The sequence below is a fragment of the Myxocyprinus asiaticus genome, chromosome 25, assembly GCF_019703515.2.
Source record: "Myxocyprinus asiaticus isolate MX2 ecotype Aquarium Trade chromosome 25, UBuf_Myxa_2, whole genome shotgun sequence".
NCBI classification, from domain to species: Eukaryota; Metazoa; Chordata; class Actinopteri; order Cypriniformes; family Catostomidae; genus Myxocyprinus; species Myxocyprinus asiaticus.
In genome coordinates, this window is record NC_059368.1 from 36744148 (window position 1) to 36771743 (window position 27596).

At 37.5% G+C, this 27596-nt stretch overlaps 1 protein-coding gene across 9 annotated transcripts; it reads right to left on the reverse strand.

Moving 5' to 3' along the window:
* Positions 1–434: 434 nt before the first annotated feature.
* On the reverse strand, positions 435–27505 carry LOC127415786 (dermatan-sulfate epimerase-like). 9 transcript variants are annotated; one of them, XM_051654716.1, is made up of 7 exons: positions 27344–27481; positions 26237–26669; positions 21540–22007; positions 13077–13330; positions 6684–6923; positions 4103–4310; positions 435–3365 (listed from the first exon to the last, which is right to left on the reverse strand). In XM_051654716.1, the coding sequence occupies exons 3-7, from the start codon at positions 21959–21961 to the stop codon at positions 1631–1633; spliced, it is 2859 nt and encodes a 952-aa protein (XP_051510676.1). In that variant the 5' UTR covers positions 21962–22007; positions 26237–26669; positions 27344–27481; the 3' UTR covers positions 435–1630. The 9 variants fall into 9 exon arrangements, with proteins under 9 accessions (XP_051510676.1, XP_051510675.1, XP_051510678.1 ...); XM_051654715.1 differs by having other exon boundaries at positions 26237–26672; XM_051654718.1 differs by lacking the exon at positions 26237–26669 and having other exon boundaries at positions 27360–27501.
* Positions 27506–27596: the final 91 nt, after the last annotated feature.

Consider the following 27596-nt stretch of genomic DNA (forward strand, 5'->3'; position numbering starts at 1 on the left):
TAGGTGTCACTGTAAGCCCTTTAAATTTTCATACTGACCTTTCATGCTTCTAAGAACATTCATAGTGGTGGCACACCTGGGTTCCCACACATTTTGACCAATGAATTTCCAAGACTTTTCCAGTCGTTTGTGATTACTGATAATACATTTGTTATAATTTTACAGCTAAATATTTTAGAGCTGAACATATGGCTTTTCCATGAATTTTTAAGATTTTGCACATTTCCAGGCTTGGGAATCAAAATCTTAAATTTTAAATTTCCCAGACATTTCAAGGGTTTCCATGATCATGGAAAATGTTACACGTATTGTGGTAAGTTCTGTGTCTGTCACTACATGTCATTCTAAAATGTCTGTGTCTGGAGCTGAAATTTTGTATTACTCTTGTACTGATACATTTTCATGACAGAAAAATGCTAAACAATGCAACAGGACATTTTTGTGGTTGTCTTTTAATTAGCAAGAGTATAAAACAACACCCAAAAATATACTTTGATTGAACATATATACATTTTACACATATTTTGTGATGAAAGTAAGTCCATGTTGTTACCAAATGTGCATAGCTTGCAGTGTATCTGGATAATAGTGGCTAGCCATGGAGAGTCCCACAAGACATTTTACAAATGTAAACTTTATAATAAAGCTCCACAGAAGCTTTTGATTGGAGGTGGATTGGCTAATTTTGCATTAAAATAAAAATAAAAATAAAATAAAAAATCTTGCAATTCCTATTTGGAATCAGCTTTTCTCAGACAACTGTTTGCTAACACTGGCTCAGTATGAGGTGTACTGGATAAACTGCAGCAACACTGCATTGTGGAGAAGGCATATCATTCCATCTAACTGTCTCACAGTGATGATGTAAGCACTTTGCCTGTGAGCAGGAAAAATGTCTGACATTAAAGGGATAGTTCACCTAAAAATTTTAATTCTGTCATTATTTACCTACACTACATGTCATTCTAAATTGTTAAGCAGCTCTTTTCCATATAGTGACAATAGGGTCCACATCTGTGCTCAAAAAAGAGGGGGAAAAACAAACCCACCATGAAAGCATTTCATGACACCATGAATCATACACTACATTTTAGGTTGCAAACTTTTTGCCATGTGAACACGGGATGCTGGAACATTTTGACATTTCTATACGGGACACAAGGCATTCAATGCAGGACTTTCCGCCATTTTCACGGCTAAAATACGGGACAGTAGGCATCTATTGTCCTGTATTATGTTTGATGTCATTCATGTCTAACCGTGCCAAAGGTGCCATATTTGATTTGAGGGCTGTGGTGGAGGGGAAGTTGTATGGACTACAGTTATGATATGATTGTCATTTTTAGAGCTTGACAGATATGGTCATTATGATCTGTAAGTATATGGAAGAGAGCTGTGTTAAGATTCTTTAAAAATTCTTCTTTTGTATTGCACTGAAAAAAATAACAGTATAAAGGTGTGGAAAACATGAAGGTGAGTATATAATTATATTTTTGGGGTTAACTATTCCTTTAATGATGCCTCATACTGAGGATGCACCATGCCTGCAAACAGGAATAGCCTAATCTTCCACAGTGTTGATGACAACACTTGTGCCGAAATACCGGCTGAATGTCCCACAGTGATGATGTCAGCACTGTGTCTGCGAGCAGGAGGAGTACAGACAGAGCAGGATGAAGCTATCTATAAGGAGGACACAGTAGAGGCAACGCTGTGTGTGCAAACTCTGAGCCCTCTGGAAGCGCGTCAACAGCACTGCCAACAGGAGGAAGAAAGTGGCTATATTCAAAATGAGGAAGAGGCGGATGTATGAGGTGGAGCCGGACATATCGTCACTCCCTGTAGTACCCACTAAGCGCACTTCTTTGAATTTCCGCCCCTTTACAAATCCCACTTTTCTACCCTTTCGTACATCACTGTACTCAATGAATGCCCTCGAGTCACCATCTGCCTCCTCTGGAACCTCCTCATAGATGTGTTTCATTGTCCGCTGCCTCTCTTTTTTCTCATTCGCCTCAATCTGGGCAAAGATGTCTGGTAGGCTGTCAGAGAGGCTTGCCTTCTTGCCACCCTTTCCCTTTCCTTGCTTTTTAGAGAGGGCAAACATCTTCTCAACTGTCCCTGGTGCCTTCCTCTTGTCTGAAGACTTAAGGAGGCGCTCAGCAGTTTTGTGAAAGCTATCTGTGTTAAGAACCTGTGACAGGATGTGTTTTTCTAACTGCTGGAAGACTGGTTTGACATGCTGAAGATTGTCCTCCACAACATGAACATATTCCTCTACTTCTTCCAAGGGGTGCTCCTCTATCCCTGATGCTCTTTCAAACACCACTTTCTTTTGATTTATCAACACCATCGCATACAAAGGTTTGGGGGGAACCTCACCTGTAAGCAGATAGATGGTGTAGGTGTGTTCTCTGGTGACCAGATAAATGTCTAGTCTTTCTGAGTCGCCATGTACACTGAAACTCTGCACATCCACTCCTGGCCCAAAGAAGATGTAAGCCACTCTGCTGGTAGGGTACCTCACTGGCATAGTCACATTTACATAGTTTGACCCATTGTAGGGGTATCCACGGGGGTAGCTCCTATAGCCTACTGTTGCCCTTTCACTGCCACCCGTTTCATCCAGCCAGAACATCTTGTAAGATTCATCTCCGTGTCTGATCAGAGCACCATGCACACCATCAACCTGGGTGTTCTGGAAGGGCAGGTCTGTGTTATGGAAGAAGCTGCTCATGCTGCGTGTTAGGCTGCCTGAATGGAGCTGAATGTGGTCTACCATCAGCAGCAGCTGAGGATGAAGCAGCAGGAGGTTCCTCTGAAAATTCTTGATCTTCAGCTCAGGGTTGTACGCTGCTTGGCCCTCACCACGAATAAACACCATGCCCTGCCGCTCCAGAGTGGCCTCCACCTGACCTTGGCAATCTGCTGCTTGCCCATGCTTATACTTTAGCCATTTAGAGTTACATGCCTCCGTAACTTGGCCTTCCCATGGTGCGAAGCAGCTCTCAGACACTGCAGGCCCGAACATGACTGCATTGTTGAAGGAGGTGTATTTGGGTCCATACAATGCCTCTGTGATGAACGGAATGCTATTTGGGGCGAATGTGAAAGAGTTCTGGTCCGGGTGCTCATGGCCGGCATTAAAGTTACGCCACCCTTTGATCCAGTCTTTGTATTTGTTTTGGTGTACAATGTCAAAAATTGCACGTCCGCCAAGCTTACCCGACTTAAAGGACAGAAATGTGTGGTTTCTCCCTGCAGGTAGGGCACTTCCGTAGGTCACTACTCCCCAGTCTTCGAAATAATGCAGGTGCGATGTACCATAATCAGGAGGTGGGGTGGGCTGCAGGCTGGCATCATACCTGCACAGAGTAAGAGAAACACAAGGGAATTTATTGGTGAAGCCACAATACACAAATATCTGGTGCTTGATTATTATTTCCATCCATCCATCTTTCCATCCTTGAATCTATCCATATATCCATCTTTCCATCTATCCATCCATCCTTCCATTCATCCATTCTTTTCTGTATATACATCCATCCATCCTTCCATCATCCAACTTTCTTTGTCCATCCATCTATCCATCCATCCATCATCCTTTTCTGTACATCCATTCACCCATCATCCATTCATCCAACCATCCTCCCATTCATCTTTTTTATCCATCCATCCATCCATCCATCCATCCATCCATCCATCCTTCTCTGTGCATCCATCCATCCATCCATCAATCTATGCATCCATACATTCATCTCTGTCCATCCATCCATCCATCCATCATCTATCTATCTCTGTATGTCCATCCATCCATAATCCAGCTTTTATTGTCCATCCATTCATCCATCCTTTTCTGTACATCCATTCACCCATCATCCATCCATCCTTCCATTCATCCATCATCCATCCCCATCCATCTGTCCATCCATCCATTCATCTTTCTCCATCCATCCATCCATCCATCCAACCTTGCATGCATATGTGTCTCCAAAACGCATAAATATAATAGATGAGTACCATACTTAGGAACGCAACAAATGAGTAACAACTTGCACCAGGGTAACTGTGGAAATAGTGAAGAACTTTGACTATTTCTTACCAGAGGAACTCTGTGTGCAGTGTGCACCAGCGCTGACCCTTCCCTGCCTGTCCTGGACCCTCCAGAACACGGTTCTGCCTGATTATATCAGCCAGCCAATTCCCGCTGCCGTTTCGCATGACATACCGATCCAAAAACACTAGCTGACTCTCTGGCCCATAGAACCAGTTATAGTTGGAATCTGCGATTGCCACGGTCCTTTGAAAACCTGCAGGAGCACAGAAGCAAACCAACAAACAGCCTTTTTAAATGATCTTTCAGCATTGCTTAACATACATTGCCTTTTCAGGTCACTCACTAAGTCACAAACAGTGATAGTGTTGTTCAATTTGTTTGTTCAATATTATTTCAATATTGTACTGAAACATATTTAGGTAAAGTGTGATATTTCTGAGCCACTAGCGGCACCAAAAAAAAAAAAAAAAAGGAAATGCTTATTAAGTTATTATTTATAAAAGGTTTCAAACACACCTCCCTTCTGCTTATTTTTAGACAAACAGGTTGTCCCACCCCAAACTCATGCTATTGCCAATGTTGTTATGTTGCACCCAACTGAGCTGCTCAAACAAACAAATTGCAATTCCATTTGGTATTGCAGTGGCACATAAATTGCACATTTCACCTTTAAATCTTCAAAGTCAGTTCTTGCAAAAAAGCCAATTAAAATCATATGTATTTGTATTCATATTTTTTCAAACAAACCTCACATTAAACATTGATATTTATTTCTAGTGTGTGCGAAATAAAAGGCAATACTTTGAACAGAAGCCAGTGTGACTGCTGTAGAAATGAACACACGGTTCTAATTAATGAGGCTGGAGGAAGATTGGAGGAAGAAAAGCAATTTGCTGTTAAAAGGGATGTTAAACCTAGCAACCAGTAGAAAATATTTAGCCATAATGAATCACTTATGTGCAAAGAATGACAGCGGTAAGCACTGCATGGAACTAATGAGAGTGAAGTTTGTATTTACACCAGTTTTCCAACAGAGAATCACAACCCCTGCTAAGTTCAGACAAATACAAAAAAGGCAAAGAGGAGGGCATTATCTACAGACCTCACAGCACTGAATCTGTTTACAGTTTCATGGGGGGTAGAAACAGACAGACAGACAGAGAGAGAGAGAGAGAGAGAGAGAGAGAGAGAGAATTGTGACTGCAAACCTTTTCCCTGTCCTGAACTGTTTAAGCAATCCTGCTTTTGCTACAATAATCAGGCTGTTGGCAAAAGGTTGCTAACTGTCCAAACCTGACACATAAAAACAGCTTGACCGTTCTCTACCCTGACTTCTACATCAGTCTTTGATGTACACAGAGAGCTGTTGTCGCTTTTGTAACATTTCACGGTCTGGGCTTTGGTTTGGTTTGGTTTACATCAGGTTACGGGTACACAGATTTAAGATGACACAAGTATCCTACGCAAAAGAGATTTGTTACTATGACTGGTATGCACAAAGCACTTTATTATCAAATCTGACTTCAGGTCTATTTGGCCCATTTTACCACGATAAAAGCAAATTTTCCAGGTTTTTATTTTATTTTATTTTTATCAAATTGTTTCCATCTTTTTCCTTGTGAGTCAAATTCGATCTACTGTTCCTGGCTTTGAGGTACAATTAGAAATGAGTGGTTGAAATTTATTTTCAATATGGTCCCTGATCACATGAGTCTGATGAGCGGCACATGTCAGCTTGGATTTTTTCTGATCCTGTCACAATGTAAAGCAGGTATTGCAAAGTCCTTTAGTAAGAATTGTAACTCATTTTACATTAACATTTTAAGTAGACCTCAGGGGAAAAAAAGTTTGAAATTTAAAGTTTAAAATTTACTCACCTTTAAGCTGTCTCAAACTCATATGACTTCTTTCTTTTGCAGAACACACACGCACACACACACACACACACAAAAGAAGAATGTCTCAGCTGTTTTTGTCCACACAGTTTAAGTCAATGGGGTCCAACGTTTTCAAGCTCCAAAAAGGACATAAAGGCAGCATAAAAGTAATCCATACGACTCAAAAAAGTGTCCTCCGAAGCAATATGATATGCTTTGGGTGAGAAACACACCACAAATTCAATCCTTTTTCAATATAAATCTACACTTCCACCGAGCTCTGCTATGCACGATCATTTCACCCACTTCCTCGTGCCTGATGCATCCGCAGAGCACTGATGTATTATGATACCAAGTTTAAGTGTTCCTATTGGGATGGATGTCAAGATTTATAGTGAATAAAGACTTACATTTTGGTCTGTTTCTTACCTAAAGCTATTTTATCCCTTTATAAGATGTGTACCATACCACTCAAATCGGATGGATTACTTTTATGCTGCCTTTATGTTCTATATGAAGCCTGAAAGTTTTGGACCCCACTGACTTCTATGGAAATAAAAAAAACACCCAATACATTCTTTAAAATATCTTTCATTGTGTTCTGCAGGAAAAAGAAAGTCATACGTGTTTGAGATGACATGAGGGTGAGTAAATGATGAGAGAATCATAATTTTTGTGTGACCTTTCCCTTTAAAAACTATGCAAATACAGTACTATCCCATACAGGACCAGGCATATTATAACCTTACCAGGTAACACTGTCCTGTAGAGAAATGCAAAGTGTTTGTGCAGCCAGGGATGATTGAAGTGACCAATAGCAAAGTGCCTCTGTACCAAATACATGTATTGAAAGAGTGAACGAGTTGTGTAAGTTCCATAGGCCACACCCTCATACAGAGAACCATCAGTCACGTCTTGGAGAAGCACCATGGACTTTTCCATTATTGCAAGAGCCTGTTTTGTCCAGAGGTATGCTTCCTGGAGGTATCCTAAAATGCAAAGACCAAACAATAATGACTTGTGTGTGGTGATTTGAAACTCTGTCTCATTCACTTACTGTGTGTACATATTTGTGCGTAAAAACTTTAGGCGAACATTTTCACGCTTACATCTGATTCATTAATAAGTTTGCACTTACTGATAAATTTATTATAAATTTACAATAACATTTAGAACCAAATGAAACCACACGTACACAAAAATCACAAACTCCCTAGGCCCTTAAACCATGGAATGTATTAAGTCCAAATTTAGGCCAAGTCTGCACTAAAACATTTTTGTTAAAAAACGCATTAATTTTGCTACGTTAATGCCTCTCATCAACACTAGAATGCCGTTTTCCTCCACGGACATCTACATTTGCTCCAAGGTAAATTAAAGCTAATAACTTAATGTTAATTCATTTACATACTGATTCAAGTCTTAGTAAAGGCGATAGTAAAGAAAGAGTTCTCTGCATCATAGTGAATGTTTTATGAGACGTTAAGAGCAGTTCTGTTCACTTACACGAATAATATCACATGTGTAATCACTATCAAATGACACTTTTCTCTTTACAAGTAACAATCGTTTGCTTAGTTTTTAAATCAAATTACCGTGTAATTTAACAATTTATTTTACTAAAAACGTCAGATAAATATGTTTACATTGTCACTCTTTATTCCAGAGCAAGTAAGAATATTGTCAATTCCATTTATGAGAATACTTTGTCAGAATGAATCTCCCATTCATACCTATGGAAAGTTTTGCAAAGCTTGTCAGAGCAGGCAACTGTAGCCAAGGGGGCGGAGCTTAGCGAAGGGTCAATTGACAGCCCTGATCATTTGGCCATGAATTATGCAAATTACAAACTGCGGGCATGCTCTCCCTTATTAAGAATAATCCTGATTCATTAACATTAGAAAGAGAGTAAAAACAAATGTATGTGTGTATGCACCTGGACATTTTGTGTAAGAATTTTTTTTGCATGAATAATTTCCCAATTTGTGCACATTTATTAGTGAATGAGACCCAATGTTTTTCCTTTCAAGGTTTGCATATGTTGTAATGGAAGAAAAGAAGGACACTTTAAAGACAAAAATGTCTTTAAGCATGTCAGCAGAAAAACGTTCTTAGATGTTACAGTAGGCAATTCAGCATAGAGAGATCAAACAGAAACCACAGCACTTTAACCTCAAGTGATGTCTGATAGTTTAAAAGATGAATTGTGCAGTTATAATTATGACTGTATGAAGTAGGAGACACACAGACACTGAGACTCTTTGTAAACCTCGAAAATTCCTCAACTAATTTGAGCTAAACTCTTAGTAAAACACAACCTTTCACATGCACAGCTGGGCTTAATTTCAGGAAAATGTTTCAAATTCACTATCCCACCTCCTCTGCCTGCATGCCTGTGTGAGTATAAGACAAACCACATAAACATTTAGACCACAGCTCATCAATGTATTGAGTAATCCAGACACACCAAAGTCTTTCTGGAACACACACTAGATCCTCCCACATAGCACTCCTTAAAGGAATAGTTCACCCAAAAATGAAAATTCTCTCAATTTACTCACCCTCATGCCATCCCAGATGTGTATGACTTTCTTTCTTCAGCTGAACACAAATGAAGAATATATAAGAAGAAGAATATTTCAGCTCTGTTGGTCCGCACAATGCAAGTGAATGGATACCAAAATTCTGAAGCTCCAAAAGTCCATAAAGGCAGCATAAAAGTAATCCATAAGACTCCAGTGGTTAAATCTATGTCTTCAGAACTGATATGAGAGGTGTGGGTGAGAAACAGATCAATATTTAAGTCCTTTTTAACTGTCAGTCTCCACTTTCACATTCTTCTTCTTTTGTTTTTAGTGATTCACATTCTTGTGCATATCACCACCTACTGGGCAGGGAGGAGAATCTATAGATCCCTGCAGCTAATCCGAACACTGGATCTCAAGATGTGTTTTTCTAAACTTCAACCTACATTTAACTTGACACAGCGACTAAAAAACGGTATGTTTATGACGTGACGCAATCAAAGTGAGACACTCCAAAAGTGTCCGTCTGACACATCTGTACATTGACGTGTCCTTAGAAAAGCCCTTAAAATACAACTTGGACTGCTTGACAAATTCAGTGGCAAAATGGATTGCTGTGAACTGTAGGCCAATGATAGACTTATTTTCAATAATATGGAAATAAACAATATATTGCCTTCTAAGGCTAATTTTTATATTGTCTTTATATTATCCAACTATATATCTATCTATCTATCTATCTAGTGTGTATATACTTATACAGTATATATATATATATATATATATATATATATATATATATATATATAATTATTTTGATATTTTGAATTATCATTATTTGAGAGACATTTTCAGCAAATTGATAGATGTAATTAATTGTGATTAATTCGATTCAAATTTTGAATCGATTGACAGCCCTATTAATAATAAGCTTCCATTGAATTGCTTATTAAAATTTGGTGTCTTTCATCATATTGCAAGAGGGAAAGTCAAAGTAACCACTTTGGAGATAGGCCTACTCCAAACATTCATTGTGTGTTAAGAGGGCTGGATAAAGCTTGATTGTGAGTTTCTGCTCATGGAAGAGTGATTAGTGTTTCTCTGACACTTCCAACTCCTTCATGATATTCATAAAGTGGCCAGAGGAAATCCTGCATCACACAGTAATCTCCACAAACGTAAACCATTTTTTGTATATCAGTGCTGTTATTTTATACAGAAACTAATTTATGAAACTGAGCAGCATGAGCTGCGAATGCTGGGAAGAGTTGGGCAGAAGAACCTCCAGATATTTGGAAAGAAATGAGAGAAGCCATTTTAAAAAGACAGGCAAAAGAACGGCAGGACATACTTTCAAGGCCAAAAACTACAGATTATGTTAAGAATAGCTGCAGGGGAGGAATAAAGACAGAGAAAGACAAAAAGAAAGCCAGAGAGAGAGAGGGGAAAATATCTGTTCTAAAAGTAATGGAGTCATGTGGAGAATTGCACCACTGGAGAAATAATTACTGAGGCTCAAGTTCAGCTCTACAGAATGACCCGAGCAGCCTTAGATCCCAGGCAGGAATGCTGAGTGAGGGGGGTTCCTCCTTCAAAAAGTGTGTGTGGCAGGAGAATGAACTTTCTCCAAAAGCCATATGTCATTTTAGGTGGGAGTCACAAAAACCCGTGCTCTTAAAAGCATAGTTCACCCAAAAATGAAAATTATCTCATTATGTACTCACCCTCATGATATCCCAAGTGTGTATGACTTTCTTTCTTCACCAGAACACATTTGAAGAAAAACTGAAAAATATCTTAGCTCAGTAGGTCCTTAAAGTGCAAGTGAATGGAGATTTATCTTTTGAAGCTCCAAAAATCACAGACAGTCAGCATAAACTGTCACGTGTGTTGCAGAGATGAGGACCAAAACGCAGAGATAAAAAACCAAAACACTTTATTTACCAAACAAGAGGGAAAACCTTGTTCCCTTCTGCTGGGGCAGAAGGGAACAAGGAATCAGGACCGAGACCAGGAACAGGGATCAGGAATGACAGGAGCACAAGGAAAAACATACAGGACTGACTGGAGAACAAGACGAACTGGCACTGGACAGCACACACGAGGAGACTAAAATAGGGAGAGAAATCAAGCGGGTTAATAAAGGGCAGGTGTTACTAATGAAACAATAATGAGCAAACAATGTAAGACAGAGAAGCACGCGGCGATACAGAAATAATAACAAAGCCACGTGTTCTCACAAGAAGGCAAAACATCCGACTGGCATGAGCGCACATCGCCAAGATTATTGATGCAAGTGCATGCAGCCAAGATGGCACAATCACGATGCACCCACGTCAATAACAGACAGACAAGGAGTATGAATGTTCGGGTCCCGACATATACCGGAACCTAACTAGACAGGAAGTCAGGACCCAGACACCATACTCCAGACATGAAACACAACAGACAGAGGAGCACGCAACAGGGAATAAAACAGAGACTGCGTGCTCACACAAAGACAGACATGGGTGGAAAATGCCATGGTCCTGTCAAACCAAAACCCAGATAGAGAGACAGGACCGTGACATAAATGTCATCCATACAACACCAGCTGTTAAATTAATGTCTTCTAAAGTGACACGATCACTTCTGGTGCAAAAAAGATAAATATTTACGTACTTTTTAAACTCTACATCATGCTTCCGTTCTGCAGCTGTATGCGTGTATGACGTAATCGCATTGGCATTTGAAACATGCGAGAACTGAGGCACGTGAATCACAGCCAGAAGAGCAGCGCTGTTTACAAGTGAGAAGGAGGAACGCTGTACAGAAGCTTCATTGGTTTTGGTTTAGATCTGTATTTATCTGTTTCTTTACTCACAATGGTGCGTTTGTGTGCTTGTCCTGGATGTCTCAACGGAGTGAGATTACCTCTGTATCATGGCAACGCGAATACGTCAAACGAGAGACTGCGTGATCTCCACCCTCTCCTGAAGCTTACCGGAAGCGATGATTTAGAGTTAAAAAGTACTTAAATATTTATCTTTTTCACACCAAAAGCGACTGTATTGCAATAAGACATTAATTTAACCACTGGGGTCATAACAATGAAGTTTATGCAGACTGTCTGTGATTTTTGGAGCTTCAAAAGAGAAATCTCCCTTCACTTGCATTTTAAGGACCTACTGAGCTAAGATATTTTTCTTCAGATGTGTTCTGGTGAAGAAAGAAAGTCATACACACCTGGGATATCATGAGGGTGAGTAAATAATGAGAGCATTTTCATCTATGGGTGAACTATCCCTTCAAAAGTGGGAGGAGAGGAGTTCTGAAGCTGATAATTCCAATTTCACTTGGTATTAAAATGAACAGCTCTGATTCAAGATTCCGGGTTCAATACAAGTTAAACTCTGTGGCATGCTTTCTTTTACCACGGAATTTTTTTCGACTTGTCCCTCAGTTTGTAAAAACAAGCAAAAATCACATTTACAGTAATGTAAATGTCCAGCTTTCAATGGAAGTCTATTGGGCAAGGCATTCTGGAGAGTTTGAAAGCAGAATTTTAAAATTAATATTTTTGTTAAAGCACTTAGATTAATTCTTCCACATAAACAACATGATCAGACAGTAAGTCTGTATGTTGTTTCCAAGAGTTCCAGTACCCTAGGATCATACACATTATGCTGACTCACTAACAAGTGCCATCTCCCATCAGACATTTTTGCATAGGCTAGTTTATCTTCCCCCTTGATGCTACTGGAAGCACGTTGCGTCGACAGCATGGGGGACCGGGGTTCGAATCCCGCTATGAAACCAGGAAGTAATCGTGTTTGCATAATCAGTGATGAGTGCAATTCAGAGGTTGTGTTTTTCCCTCTAACATTACATTTTTACTCCACTGATGGTTAGGTTTAGGTTTGGGGTTGGGTTGGACATTTTACTTTATAAAATATATACAGCCTGTACAGTTGAAAACATCTCTCTTCACAGCTCTCTTTTGGCGCCCCTCCGTGGTTATTTCACCAAGAAATAGAAGCTCATACATGCCCACATGCCCAACAAAACGTGTGATTGAAGCACAGACCGATTTTAGCTAAAGAAAAGTCAACCTACTGTTTCAGATTTCAGTCTGGAATAAAATGTGTTATTTCAGTGGTGGGACTACTTTTTTAGGTGGATGAACTTCTGATTAAGCAACATCAACATAATTCTTGTTGGGGGACTTTGCTTCAGTACTTCACAGATAGTTACAGGTATGTCACATCACTTTCTGGCATCCTTGCAAGAAATGTGTGAAAATTACCAGTTTTGCTACCACTAAATTAAGATTAGTGTTAGGGTTGTTGTATGATATAAGTTGAAAGACTGGATAACAACTTTGCCCAGACAAGGTTTATAAGTGCTTCTTTCACACTCATGTTAACATATGCAACGTTTAAGCAGTGTGCATTTAAACATTTGTTATTTTCTTATTTTTTAAAATTATGAGCAGAGTCTAAATTATTTTCTGAAGTAACCGACACCATGCCAGTGATGCTCTCACTGATTATAAAGCTTAAAACTACACATAAATATACACAAATGTATTCGCACTTTTTGGACATACAACATACTCTGAAGAAATGTTAGGCTCACCTTGGTTCATGAGCACAAGACTGCCGGTTAAAAGCGCAACGCAGTTAGTTGGTTGGTGGTTGTGGAGGTACTGAAATCCCCAGCCACGGTGGTAAGATTTCTCGTACATGTAGCGTGAAGCATTCCCAATCACCTGCAAGAAACGCTCCTGTTGAACTTTGCTAAGGTACTCATACAGGAAGTCATATGCTGTGGCAAAGCCAACCAGAGAGTGAGCCACTGGAACTTCATCCCATGGAGCATCTTTCACCAACCTGAAACACACACACAGTAATCTTTAAAATAGAGTGGGGTCCAAATGTCTGAGTCCACATTGAAAATCTGGGACTCAAAATCTGAATTAATCCTCAAAAAGTTTAGGATTATAATGTTTTTTTTTTTTACAGAGTTATGACTGATATAAATGATAAAAGTTTGTGAACTAATTCTAGATCAATTATCAAATACAAAGGACTACAAAATGAAATCATTGTCACTCTTTTCGGCACAAACACGCCTTTCAAATTAGCCTTCAAATTAAATTACGTCTCATTCACAAAAGTCTATTAATTAACACTGCACTATTCCTGCCTGTGGAAAACAGATGATTCTGTTCATTTTCTAGCGATCATGGCAGCAGAACAGTTATCGTCCAAGATGACTGTAGGTCATGTAGCCTGTTCTGAGTGCTAGGTTGTGAAGGATAAAGCATACTAGCATGATCTGTATTACTTTACTAGGACTGTACAGCATCACTCCACTACTGTGATCCTGGCACCTGAATCGGCTTTGGCTCTTTAAAATGCTGAACGTATGCTCGACTATATTGCATACATCTAGACAAGAGGTATATTGTTCTTCTCCATCATTTGAAGAATTACTGCTGCCATGTAGGGCTGGGCGATTAATCGAATTATATTTTCAATTACGATTTTGGCTTCCAATGATTATGGAAACAAGATAATCGAGATAAAACAATTATTGTGCCGCATTCTGTTTCGCAATGAAACACCCCGGCATTATATCTTTAAAGCATCTTTTATTAAAGTTCAAATAATAAGGAAGCAGGTTATGAAAATAAACTCAGAAACTGACATTTCTCTCTGCGGTCAGCGCCGCGTCTATGAGTTGCGTGAAGTGACCGGGGAAGAGATTGAATCTTCTCCTCGTCACTCGTGCGCGTTTGCTGCAGCTAGATTATAACGTGATGGCTCACGATGTAGTGAATCATAATATATGTGTCACATGTTTATCTTATCATGAAGAAAATCGGTGATACGTAGCTCTATTAAGAAGAGCAAGTTTGTTTTTTGTGAGTTGAAGATGGATCGAAGTGAACATAAAGGTGAGAGAGTGTAGTTTTAGCCCATTATATACTGGAACAAAATACGTTTTTGATTAGTCTTTTTTGGCTTGTTTTCCAAGATAATATCTAAAACTCCTTTAAAACAACGTACATTTACTTTAGGAGCTATACTGCAGAAGAAAAAAATTGTTATTGGAGAATGTTGAATACCATATTTAATCAGGGCTCGACATTACCGCTTGTCTGCGACAAGTGGATTTTTGAAGGGGCAAGTGAAAGAGAATTTTCCTTGCCTGACCGGACAAACAGACTGATTAAAACATCAATAACGAAAAAATAACCGGCTATATTTGTGATAGCCTAGGCCTGTGTAACTTATTAGAAAGTTCGTATTCTTATTCTGCTGTTGAAAGTCATTTTACAATTCACAAGCAATCTAGTAACAGCTGCGCGCTGTTTGATTGACAGGCGGTGTATGTGTGAATATGCTCGTGCTTGCGCTAATGCACACCTGAACGATCTCAACCGTGAAATACACTTCAAAATTCCGCCAAAATGCCCGTCTTGGTGAGGTATTCATATAAACACAGAGAGTGATGCCTAAAGTGAACGTAAACAGCGGAGAAAAAGATGGATTTGTATTAAAGGGGCATTCAGTAGTTCTATAGCTAGCGTTAGCATTGCTCTTCTTCGTGTACTTTAAGTACCATTGTTACAGTGGCATTACATGCTATACTGTCATCTTTCGATGTGGATCAGCACAATCATCTCTGCTGCCCCCGTCAGCTTTGGAATATCATTTGTATCTGGAAAATGTCGGCGTTTGAGGTCATTTCTAAAGTTATTTATTACTCCTATAATATAATTGCTTTGCCTAAAAACAAACGTCAGAAATCAAGTGAACATGCTTCTACTGTTTAGGATAGATTATTATTGTCCCTCATATCAATAATCTTTGGAGACGGTCTACGTTTTACGTTATTTCTAAAGACAGTTATTACCTTTATTAGAGAACTGCTTAGCGTAAAAAAAACCTCAATTATCTAGCGATACAAAATGCTATGGTAAAGGAAAGATTAGCATGTCCGTGAATACTGTATTTGAAGAACTCGTTTTATTTCCAAGCAACCTATGTCATGGTTTACACAAAATCCACAACAATCGCTGTGCCAAGCTACTTTGCACTAAACTAATGAAGACGTAGGTGCCTTACCATTACCGTTTTTTTGCCTTTGCCGGTCTTTCTTGCTTGAAGCAAGTTGCTTCAGACCTTTTTTTGCTTCTTCGCAGCTAAAGCATGATAAATAAGTATGTTCCATTGTGTTCTGTCACCAAGACAAATTCCTTGTGTAAGCATTCTTGGCAATAAAGTTCATTCTGATTCTTTTTGCTCTTCACGTCACCAAACAACACTGTTCTAAGCATAGTCAAGCGTATCTACACAGGTGGCAGCAAATGAGTGTGAGGATTCTCTTCTTAGATGTTTAGTGAAACACCGCAGGTCATGTGATTTCAACATGGTGAAACACATTGAAGGGGGTGACCCGCACCATGTAGAATAAAACACTTTTTATAGAAAATGATGAGTACAATCTTCATCTCATGTGAGTGTACATCATTCAGATCAAACTTCACAAAAACACAATTCATTCGTTAATGTATAAAACTTTTTTAATCCAAACTACTGAATGCACCTTTAAAATGTCGGACTTATAAGTGTAAATGTAAGCTAATAGACCTGCTGCCGTCTAGTGTAGTGTGTCATTATAATAATCAAACAACCATAACAAAAAAACTAGAAAACACTCACTGCTCTTGACTGGGTAACTTTAGTAGTTTTAAAAAGTATGTATTATAATCATACAGTGAAGACCAGTAGTAGTTTTATGTTGCATTTCATTCTGAATGTTTCCTTGAATACTTGATAGCCTAATGCTGTTAAAAAAGCGCGGAATTTTCTTAATATGTTTTTTTTCTATTATTTTTAATCTATTTCTATTCATTGCTGTATTTTATTGTTATTTTATTACTGACTGTTTACTAGTCTTGAATTATTACTAAAGTAAAAAAAAAAGTATTCTTGAAACCATTCTTCCATAATTGACATATTAATTAAGTGTTATTATTTGTTGTGGTATTGAAGCTGGTATTGAGAATTGTCAAATTTCACTACTGAAATTTTGGTATTGTGATAATATATAGCCTTTATCCTACATGGTAGATTTTGCTGCAATAACATGATGAAAAAGTAGACCTTATTCCATAGAAGTGCGAGCACCACTGCTGTTAAAGTTGGCGATGGAGGCCAACGTAACATAAAATAATTACCATATGACAATCCCCTACCCAGTGCAATTTACACTGGGTATGGGGAATTATTTTTTTATTTGTATTTTTTTTTTTTAAGTTCAATAAATGCATGATGTTTCCAAAGTTAATGAGTAATCATGTTACATAATCGTGATTATGATTTTTGCCATAATCGAGCAACCCTACTGCCATGATTGCCAGAAAATTTACTGAAACATCTACCTTCCACATGCAGGCAGTAATAGTGCAATGTTAATTTATAGACTTCTGTGAATGAGACATAATCTATTATAAGACTAATTTGAAATGGTGTGTATGTTCCAAAAAGAATGAGGATCAATAGCAATTTCTAGCAATGAACAAATGGACACAGTATTATAGACAAAATGAATAAAATATGAAAATGATTAAATTAATCGATTAAATGAAAATGGTATGTGAAAATAATTATATATATATTACATTAAATATAAATATTTAAATGCAGTATAAATATTTATCTTTAAAAGAATATATCAACAGTCAACTACCATAAAAGGATAGGCTACCTCAAAGTTCATTAGCGATAAGTAGGCATACATGTACATTTTTTTCACATTTTCTGCGCTGATTTGGCAGAAACATCTGCAGAATGCTGCGAAATGGATTCAGAAATGGTAAAATGTGTTAAATGGAGCTGAGAATACGACACTGTTATTGCTGGTTAAATGTATAATCAAATTAGCTAAATATATAATAAACAAACATGCAAGAGTTGCGAGATGTTTAGAACTTCGAGAATGCAGATTCCATGCAAGCTTAGTGCCAAGTTTCATGTCTAATAGCCTAAATGTAATATAATGTACATTTTTCATATAGAGAGGAAATTGGTCCAATTTCTAAAGAGCAGTCAATGGTTTAGATTTGAATCTGCTACAGCTTTACTGAGAGAATCTGGAGTGTGCGCAATAATTACAATGTTACGAGTGCCAGAAGTTGGAGGTTTGTGTTAGGCTGGTCCTGGTTGGCCGCTACATGCTGGCAGCTGTGCAAATGAAAGTGCAGGAGAACCACAGCAGTTAACCCCAACCATCCACAACCCTCTACAGCAGCCTGAACAGAAACATCAGCACCCAATCTGAGGTACCACAGGAGGCCACACATCTGAACACACTGGAGTAGGTGAGGAAAGGACTTGCATTACAAATTTGTAGGCCTTGAAAACACAAATCAAGAACAACTTAAAAGCTTTTCAGAGCCCAAGCACACAGAGGAAACCAGAATTTCGAATATAATTTAGCAGTCATAGAAAAATGTAGCAATATTAGAGGCATGATAAGCATATATGAGATGCACAGGACACATGTTCAGATCAGAGACAAGTCTAACTGTCTGATGCATTAAAGGCTGCTTTGTGGTATAAATATTAGAGGCACGTCTGGCTGTGTCAGGAACATTTTTGGAGGTATCTGTACAGAGGCAGTATGGCTGAATAAGAAATTCTCCAAGGAATATGATCAACATGATTCCAACGCTCAATGTTGAGATACTGCACTCAAACAAGTATATTTTAAACAGAATTATTATTATCATTATTATTATTAAAAAATTGCACACTCCATCTAGTAATTGAAGGTGTCTTGTAGAAATAAAATGACATAAAAGCACAATGATATTCCAATAGTAAAGTGTGTAAGTCACTTCATGTTAGCCATTGAAATAAATAAATAAATGTATTTATTATAAGAAGTTCAGGCTTAAGAAAGCAACTATAAATATAGGAAAAGCGTATGCCATTTAAGAAATAACACTCATTTTAAAGTGTTTCCCCCCAGATCTTTGTTTTTTATAGGCAAAATGACCTATTTCCAATCGCTAAAATCCCTTATATTTTCTTGCTTTCAGTTGAAAAAATAAAAATAAAAAATTGCCCTCACAAACTGCTTCAATGTGCAACAAAATCAAACTGCTACAAAATCCATGTCTGCTTCTACACATCACCAACACCATCTCACATCTTGAGGTCTGTTAAACCTCAAGATGTGAGATGATGTTGGTGATGTGTAGAGTGGAGTTCGCAGAATGAACATGTCAGCAAAAAAGCTTATAACCTACTTTTAGATAGTTACCACGTGTGTGTTTAGGCACATCTCAACTCCATGACACTGCTTAGTGGGAGCTAGGTAATCACTAGGGCTGGGGAAAAAAATCGATTCTTGAGCCAAATGATTTTAAAATCGTCTCCCTGATGAAAAATCAATGTTTTTTTTTATTTAATAAAAAAAAAAAAAAAAAAAAAATTTAAAATTAGCATTATCTTAATGCTACAATGATTAATAGATAAATATAGGAAGCTGTATTTGTGCAGAGTTCCACACTTGTCTCTTTAATTCTTTACGTTTAATCCTTTAATGCACCGCTGCTACAGCCATCAAAGTGCCGTTTGTTCACTGTCGGACGTCAAATCCTCTGCTGTGATCAATGTTCCTGTTATTATGCATAATCCAAAAATTAATTTGAGAGGTGTTGTGGAGAGATTTATAATCTAACAGCCTAGGGTATTCATGTGCAGTGGTGGGTAATTTTGCACATTTACCTGCCACTGTCGACAAGAAATGCCGCTATACACAAAGACGCGTACTAGAGGAAACAAACCTGATTATATTTTGAAGAACAGACGAAAGAAATGCTGGAGATCGCATTTTTCTTTTTTTTTTTTCAGTCATCTGGGAGCACTTTGTAAGAATAGTGTTGTCTATGAGAACGCTGCATATATTCTCAGACTATCTCAGGATGCATATGTAAATAACATGCAACAACACTGGGACTACAGGTGAATTGTCATGTGTCATAATTCAGTACAGCCCCCCGATAGCACACGTACATCTCACAGACGTCTATTAGATGTGTGTGTGTTTAGATCTGGAAGACGTCTATTTTATGTTGTTTGCTCATCTACAATACGTCTATAAGACATCTGCTCCCATATGTCTATTAGACATTCAACAGATGTCTTTGAAACGTTTATGATTTGGAATGTTCATAAATCTGATCTTTTTAAGATGTTTATTAGAATATGATGCTTTCCAGATCAAAAGATCTAAAACAGACATCTCGGGGACATATGTGTGCTATCTGGGCCAGAAATGGTTCTTGAACAAGTTTACTCTTTAGTCTTCATTTGTATGTTGTAAAATTATCATAATGGCAATAGTAATAGCCTATGTTATATTTTATATTCTAAAATAAAAAAATTAGTTTGATTAGTTACAATTATATGTATAACCTATATTTATTTGTTGAATACAAATGGACATAATGCAGCCTTATACATGGGTTCCTTGGCACTAACTAGTCGCCTAGCTCAGACAATGCACTGACTAGTCCATTGGTATTTTTAAATTGGTAGTTTTGCACATCATAAATTTTACCACATGCCTACCTTTTACCTGCAAACTATATTTTAAAGAGTGAAAATAATTGTCATTTCAGACACAACTGTTCTTCATTTCTTTCTAAGAAAAAGGAGTTACAATGGTTTTTAAAAAAAAATCTTTTTATGGCACACAGAATGTTGTTCCACATTGTATATCGCATCTAAGCGCATTCAGCGGGAGAGGCGGATATAAATACGGAGACAGCGCGCAAAAGTGAAAGCTGCCAGGGCAGCGCGCACACTGATAAAAGAACAAGAGTCAGACAACTAATTGGAGGGGTGCCCGCTGAATTTGTTTTGTATTGGGCCCAAGAATTTCTAACTGCAGCCCTGAGCAAATCAATAGTAAACTCGTCATTTCTGCTGCAGCTTGTAGAAAAATCTGCTTTCTTTTTCGAATGGCTCATAAGAGAACTTGCTTGCTTGTCTTTCATACTGTGATTCCATGGTTGTTTTGCAAACTTGTCAAGTAGTCCTCCTCATTCGTGATAGGCGGAGAGTGGACCAGTTGAAAGGTGCATTGCCACTTACTATACCGGAGTGAAATTGATGGTCGATCTGCGCCACCTACTGTAAAGGCGTGAATGTGCTATCTGCGATTACTGGCATCGCTTTTGGTGTGAAGCGGCCATTTGTCTGCAATTTGTCTCACTTTTTCGCATCGCGTTCAGTGTGAAAGCCTTGAGAGAATGCCCATAGTTTGCAAAGCTGTAATCTAGACAAAGGGTGGCTACTTTAAAGAAGTTAAAATAATTGATTTAAATCTTAGCATTTTTTGTTCACAACATACCTAATATGTTCACAATACTTTAATTTGTGTTATTTCTAGGGCTGTCAATCGATTATTTTTTTTTAAATCCAATTAATTACATAACATGTTGGTTAATTACTTAATCAGATTAATCGCAATTAATCATATATTAATATTTACTGAAAAGGGTGCTCAAATAAAGCTGATTTAGAATATAATAATTAAAATAATTATGAATATTATAAATAGTATAATTGATCAAATTAAAATACATTAAAACATCTTGTGGCAACAGACGAGCAAAGCATTTAGACTAGAGTTCGACCGATAGTGGATTTTGCCGATATGATAACTAAGGTGGTGGGAAAGGTGATAACTGATTAACTGGCCGATAGTTTTTAAAATTGATTTTTAGAATGTAAAAAAAAAATCGTATTCTTTCCTTACTATGATGGGCATAGGCAAAGAGTACTAAATGAATAAAATCTCAGATGCAGTTTATTGTTCAACAAAAATACCAAAAATAGTGAAAAACCGGGCAGGCTGGAAGATCATCTAACCACCTTAGGCTCGTTTAAGCAGTTTTTACTTTTTCTTTTCAGCAGGGCAATTAACTATTAGCTCAAGAACAGGACAAATTTCTAACAGAACTCAGTGCAGGCGAAGCTTCTTTCAAGGCTGAGTAGAGCACAAAATACACACCAGTTGGGCTGTGCGGCCATCCGCTCCATGTATTCCTTGGCCATGTCCAGTGCACCGGCACGGTGTGGATACAGCAGACAGAACATAGACAGCAGGCCTAAATTGTTCCCATAGACTTCGTTCCAGCGGGCGCTGAACTCGGCAGAGTTCCAGGGGGGCAGATACTCCTCCGGTCGCTCTAGCATGGCCTCCCCGGCCTCACGGATCTGTTGGGCCAGAGCTTTGTGCGTCTCTATGGCTGCACGCTGTAGCTCCTCAACCTCTGCCTGGGCAAAGTAGAGCATGGGGTGAGTTCCATCGTAGTTCCCTCCAAGGAATGCAATGCCTCCACTGGGATCCACTTCACCCAGAGCTGGGGATACCAGCACCCACAGTGCACTTATGAAGAACACTGTTGGTGCCCCACGGGTGTAGGTTCTCATTCTGGCATCAGAGAGTGAGAGACCACATCGCCTTGCTCTCTCTCAGCTGAGGAGAGAGAGAGAGATGTTATTTTTCTTGCAATACACTGAAGGCTCTGAATGCCTGTGGTAATTAGACCCAGATGTAGGGCTGATCTTTCTTGGTTTCTACGCATTTTAGCAGGGGGAGAAGAAAGTTCAACATGGCACTTTGCTTCATCAGGCTCACAGGAAATGCCTCATGCCTGAACGCTCCCTGCATACAGCACTCAAAAAGACACTCTAATGAGCGAGATGAGACTAGCTGCACATTATTCCACACATTTTAATTTCAATATTTCTGTATAACAATTATATAGAGCAGTGTTTGGAGTTTGAGCAGTTGAAGCTAACGCTGCTCCTCTAAGAAGCTCCATTGTTCTGGATTTAAAGCTAAAGTGTTTAGTTTCTGCTCTATAAACTTTCAAACAGGTTTCCTGAACAATTCCACCATCTATGGCATGCCGAATTTACTTTTAATCACCTACAGGATATAATTTTTCACTAGTTAAAATGCTTATTTTTGATATCAGCAATGAAACTACTACTAGTAAAAGTGTTAAATCTTGATACCAAATCGACGTCATTGCTTGCATAAATTATCATTCTTGATATAAAAAATGGAATTACAACTACTGAACTCCATAATTTTAATAATTATTAAATACTCTAACTGCATTTTCGATACTAGAATTTCAAAGTGGTTTGTTCAAAACACAATTACAGACATCTGTAATTAATCAGTAACAATTTACAATAAGATTCCATTAATTAACATTAGTCAATGCATTTGGTATTATGAACAAACAATGAATAATATAATTTTTATAGCATTACACTTTGTTCATGTTAGTTAATAAAAATACAATTGTTCATTTTTAGCTCATGTTCAATGTGCTTTAACTAATATTAACAAATACAACTTTTGATTTTGAAAATGCATTAGTATATGTTGAAATTAACATTAACTAAGATTAATAAATGCTATAAATGTATTGTTCATTGTTAGTTCATGTTAACTAATGTTGTTAACTAATGTTTGCAAATGGAACCTTACAGGGGCGTAGCAGTTATTTTAAAAGTGGGAGGGACACAGCTGTCAGTAGGTGGCTCGCACAGACCCAACACTTACAGTGCAGTATTAATATATTACAATATATATTACTATATAAGTATTATATTAATATATACGCATTATTTACTTTTAATATACGTAGTATTTTAAAGATTCAAGTATGGCAAAATAATTGCATAATTTTGGAGCATTTGCTTCTGTTTCACACATGACAATAAAAGACTGAACACAAGCTGGTCCTGAATAAATTATTTAATCAATTACAATAATGACAATTGTGCATGTGCACAATATCATTTTTATTTTTTTTTTACTCTGTGCTTGTGCATTGTGGGATTTAAATGTATCCAAGTGGCTTGAGTGTTTTGATTACATTCATCAAAATTCGTTCAGATCCATTTAATGATTCAGTGACCATTTTGGTGATGCCAGAAGGTGGTGACAAATGAGTGTCTTGTGTGAAATTAGTTAGTCACTGAATCAACGATCAAAAGAACATTTTAATCCTTTAAAATTTGTATGTCTACTGACCTACAAAGAGACTTTAGTAGAGGTTTTAAGCATTATAAGAACAAAGCAAATCTATAATTTCCCTAGAGTTTGTGATCTGCTGAGCATTACTTTTATTAAAAGACAACAATAATAGTCTTGAGTCTATGAGTTTCAATAACGTCCATACGTTTTCATGTATAAAAAAGTGTCTACATGTCTATTCACACCAGTAAAATGCCTAAGTGTTCTAAGAACACAGATCTATCTTTTTCCCTACAGTTTGTCGACTGCACACCAACATAGAGGTAAAAAACAGGAGCTGATATTAAAAATAGCTTTACATATTTAACACAGATCAAGTAATCTGCTTAAATTGTCAAAAACAACTGATCAAACTATTACCTCACACATTTTTTTAATAATTGGCATCGAACGATACATTTTCCTGTTTGGCTGATTAGTTTCTTGAGCGCTCTGAGAATCGCCTGCTTGCATGTGAAGCGACTGAGACATATTAATGACCAGTCATGGTTTGTTTTGTTGTTACGTGCCACCGTGTTATTACAATAATAGTAGTGCAAGACAATCTCATGTAAACGGTCCGCATATCAGAGCCGCAGCAGACGCGTTTGAGCTCATTATGTTAAAGTGCTCACCTGTTTCATTCTCCCTCTCTCTTCTCATCAGTTCCCTGTAACATTTAACTGTCTTGTCTAAGGATAAAAAGGCAAATATCGATAAAACTGATATCATATACCTTCTGCAAATATGCACATATCTCGTTTAAACAGATGTAATAAACCAACCTCAGTCAATCACTAATAAACTCCACTTACAATGTGTTACAAAGGATTTTCCTTTGTTTTGTTTTTTTCTGCATTGCATTTCACATAATGCTGCCAATCAAGAATATGCCAATAAATAACTCTCGTTTGTGTGTTCCTCATTTCTAAATTATTAATTTAGATCAACATCAATGGTGACAAAAAAACATGGATAAATGAGCATTGTTGAAAGAAACTTTGTAGAAATGAACAGAGCCATGTTAATTAGAATCTCTGATGGCCTATTACGTAAGGGTTGTTTCGCTAATGAAACTCACCTATGATTGGCTGGATGGTCGCTCAATCAGCCCAAAGTAACAAAACGCAAAGAATACTGTATACAAATCCACCATTTGGACTCAGTATGGGTTTAGCTTGGAAAAGTGCAGAGGACAAAAATCACCTTTTTAAAGAGTGTGGGGACGTGTCCCCCATGTCCCCTGTGGCTGCTACGCCCTTGGAATCTTATTGCGAAGTGTTACCAATTAATTTCTTAGTAGTCGAACTTCCAAATACGATATCAGCTCACATACCTTTTACTAGTAAAAATGTTATTGTTTGATAACAATAATTAAATTGTTACTAATACAAATATCTATTCCTGATATCAAGAATTGAGTTACAACTAGTAAAAATGGCAATAGTTGATATCTGAAATTTGTTTTTCACCATGGTAATAGTAGTTTCATATATGTGGAAATTGATTTTAAATATCATTAAATGGAAGATTTATTAAATATATCTTAAAAGGCTTTCTTGCTTGTTACCATAACATCTTAGATAAATTAATATGGCTACAATTGAAAACCAAATTACAGATATAAAATTGGCATTTTTTACTTGTTGCAATTCAAACGTTGATATTAGGAATGGCCATTTAAACAAGTTACAATGTAATTATTGATATTGAAAATAATTGCTTTTACTAGTAAGAAGTATATAGCTGATATGCAGCTACAGATATTAAGAAATTTCAGCTTTTACTAGTACATTTTTTACATCACGAATGGATATTTCTACAAGTAATGACAATGCAAATAGATTTATTACTGATATACATTTTTTTTATTTTCACTAGTAGAAATTTGGTTAAAAGTGTAACTTGTTGCTCGTGTCATCTTGGACTTAGTGGTGTGGATGCAGCATCATTCAAAATCAAAAGTTTTTAGTTACAGATGCCATTGTAGAAATTCACTATTCACAATCAGCCGTGATTAATTTAATCCAAGAGTAAAAGTGTCCAATAACAAGTGGTTACTGAGATTAAGCGAGTAGTATTTGGCTGGTCATGTGACTGTAACATGGCAGCCCCCATGAGGGGACCCTCTCCATGTAGAATAAAACAGCTTTTATAAGGTTACTGATATGACTAGAGTCTTCATCTCATGTGGGTGGTTATGATTTTATACATACATTAGTTTATTTCTTTCAGAGTAAAACTTTTTAATAGGGAAAAAATTACTATGTGCACCTTTAATAACAAGAATTACCATTTTATCTAGTGAAAATGTAATTATAGATATCTGTAAATTATGTCCTGCATGGTTAAATGTTGAAAGGGCTTGTGATACACCATCTGCCACTGGTCAGACAAAAAGATAATCCCACCCTAAACTCCCGCCAATGTTTGAGTGAATGTTGTTATGTTGGACTGGTCGAGAAGCTCAAAAAAAAAAAAAAAAAAAAAAAAAGCAAACTGAGCATTATTTTGATAGCACCACAGAGCCACAGTGTGACACAATTTCAGGGCTGAGATAGAAGAACGCATTTTTTTTAAATTCTAAAATAAATAAATAAATGTTCACTTTTAATGAAGTAGTAAGTAATCAAGACTGCCAATCAACAGACCTTTCATTTAATACTCACGTGTTATGATTAGATGCATTTAAGCTTGTCTCACTACTATTCAGCGAACCACAACTGTATCTTTCCAACAACAGGAATGTGAGCCCTCAGCTCCTCCTCCAGACTGACTAACACTCCATCGGCCAAATGGAAAATTAGGTGGTCCAGTTTTATGGGGTGTCTAGACACTCCAGTCTAGTGCAGCCGGTATCTATTACCTCTGTCTCCTTAACAGTCTTAAAACACATATAGTCCAAACAAACTCAGCCTTCACTCCAAATGTAATCTTTCCATTCTGTTGCACAATAATGCAGCAACTTCAGTGGAATCATGGACACATCATTTCCTTCCAGTTTGCGCTGTGCTTATTGGAATCCAGATTCCCCTTTGCGAAAGGTGAAACTAAATAGGACAAGTCACAGCAGTGGCCCTTGACCTCTCAACCTCTGCATTCCTGCTGGGAAACACATGGTCAAACAGCTAATGCTTGCATGAGCTGTGTGAGGGATCTGAACACACACACACACACACACTCTCTCTCTCTCTCTCTCTCTCTCTCTCAGAGATGTGGGTAACTGGCTCCTTTCTATCTAGTTTGTATATTAGAAATTGATAAGGTAGCTATATGAAGATTTGTCAAGTTCTCTATATGTCAAATATAGAAAAAGTAAACTAACAGAGGCAGGAGTCTAATTCAGCTCCAATCTTTGATTAAAATAATTCCTCTTCTATATTAAATATATTAAAACCAACATTGTATAACAATATTGTGAACAGCCTTTATGAATTCCAGTCTTCATGTTATTATAATGTGCCATTAAGAATGAATAAGCAGAAAATTCAAAGTTCCAGTCAAAAGTTCTTCAAAAGTCTTGTTGTGAGCACACAAGCATATAGTCATAACTGAAAGAGGGGAAATGTATTAAAACATAATATTCAACTAAGTTTAAATAAAACAACGTATTGCATGTTTATACCTTATAATACATGATAATCTAGCTAAATAAATAAATACAACTAACCTTTTCCTCATCCTCTGCACACTTGGTGAGGGGAGGATTTTCCCAATACACACCAACACTCTCAGTGCTATTAAATCGTAAATGAAGTTATAAACATTTCAGTTACCTCTTCGTCCACTTGCCTTATCTTCACCTTCACAAAATACCCCGAAGTTGTCGGTCGCATGCCTGATGGAGGGCATCCGTGGGCTTTAAAGTGTTTTCGTCAATAAATGTTTTGAACCGAAATCAGCTGCGCAAGAAGCACGTCGATAGACCGACAGCGTCACATCTGCTGAAAGAGGTGCGGTGTGAAGGGAGGGAGGGGGATATATACGTTTTTTTCGTGGTTCTTTATTGTCTCTCTCTTTCCAGAAACA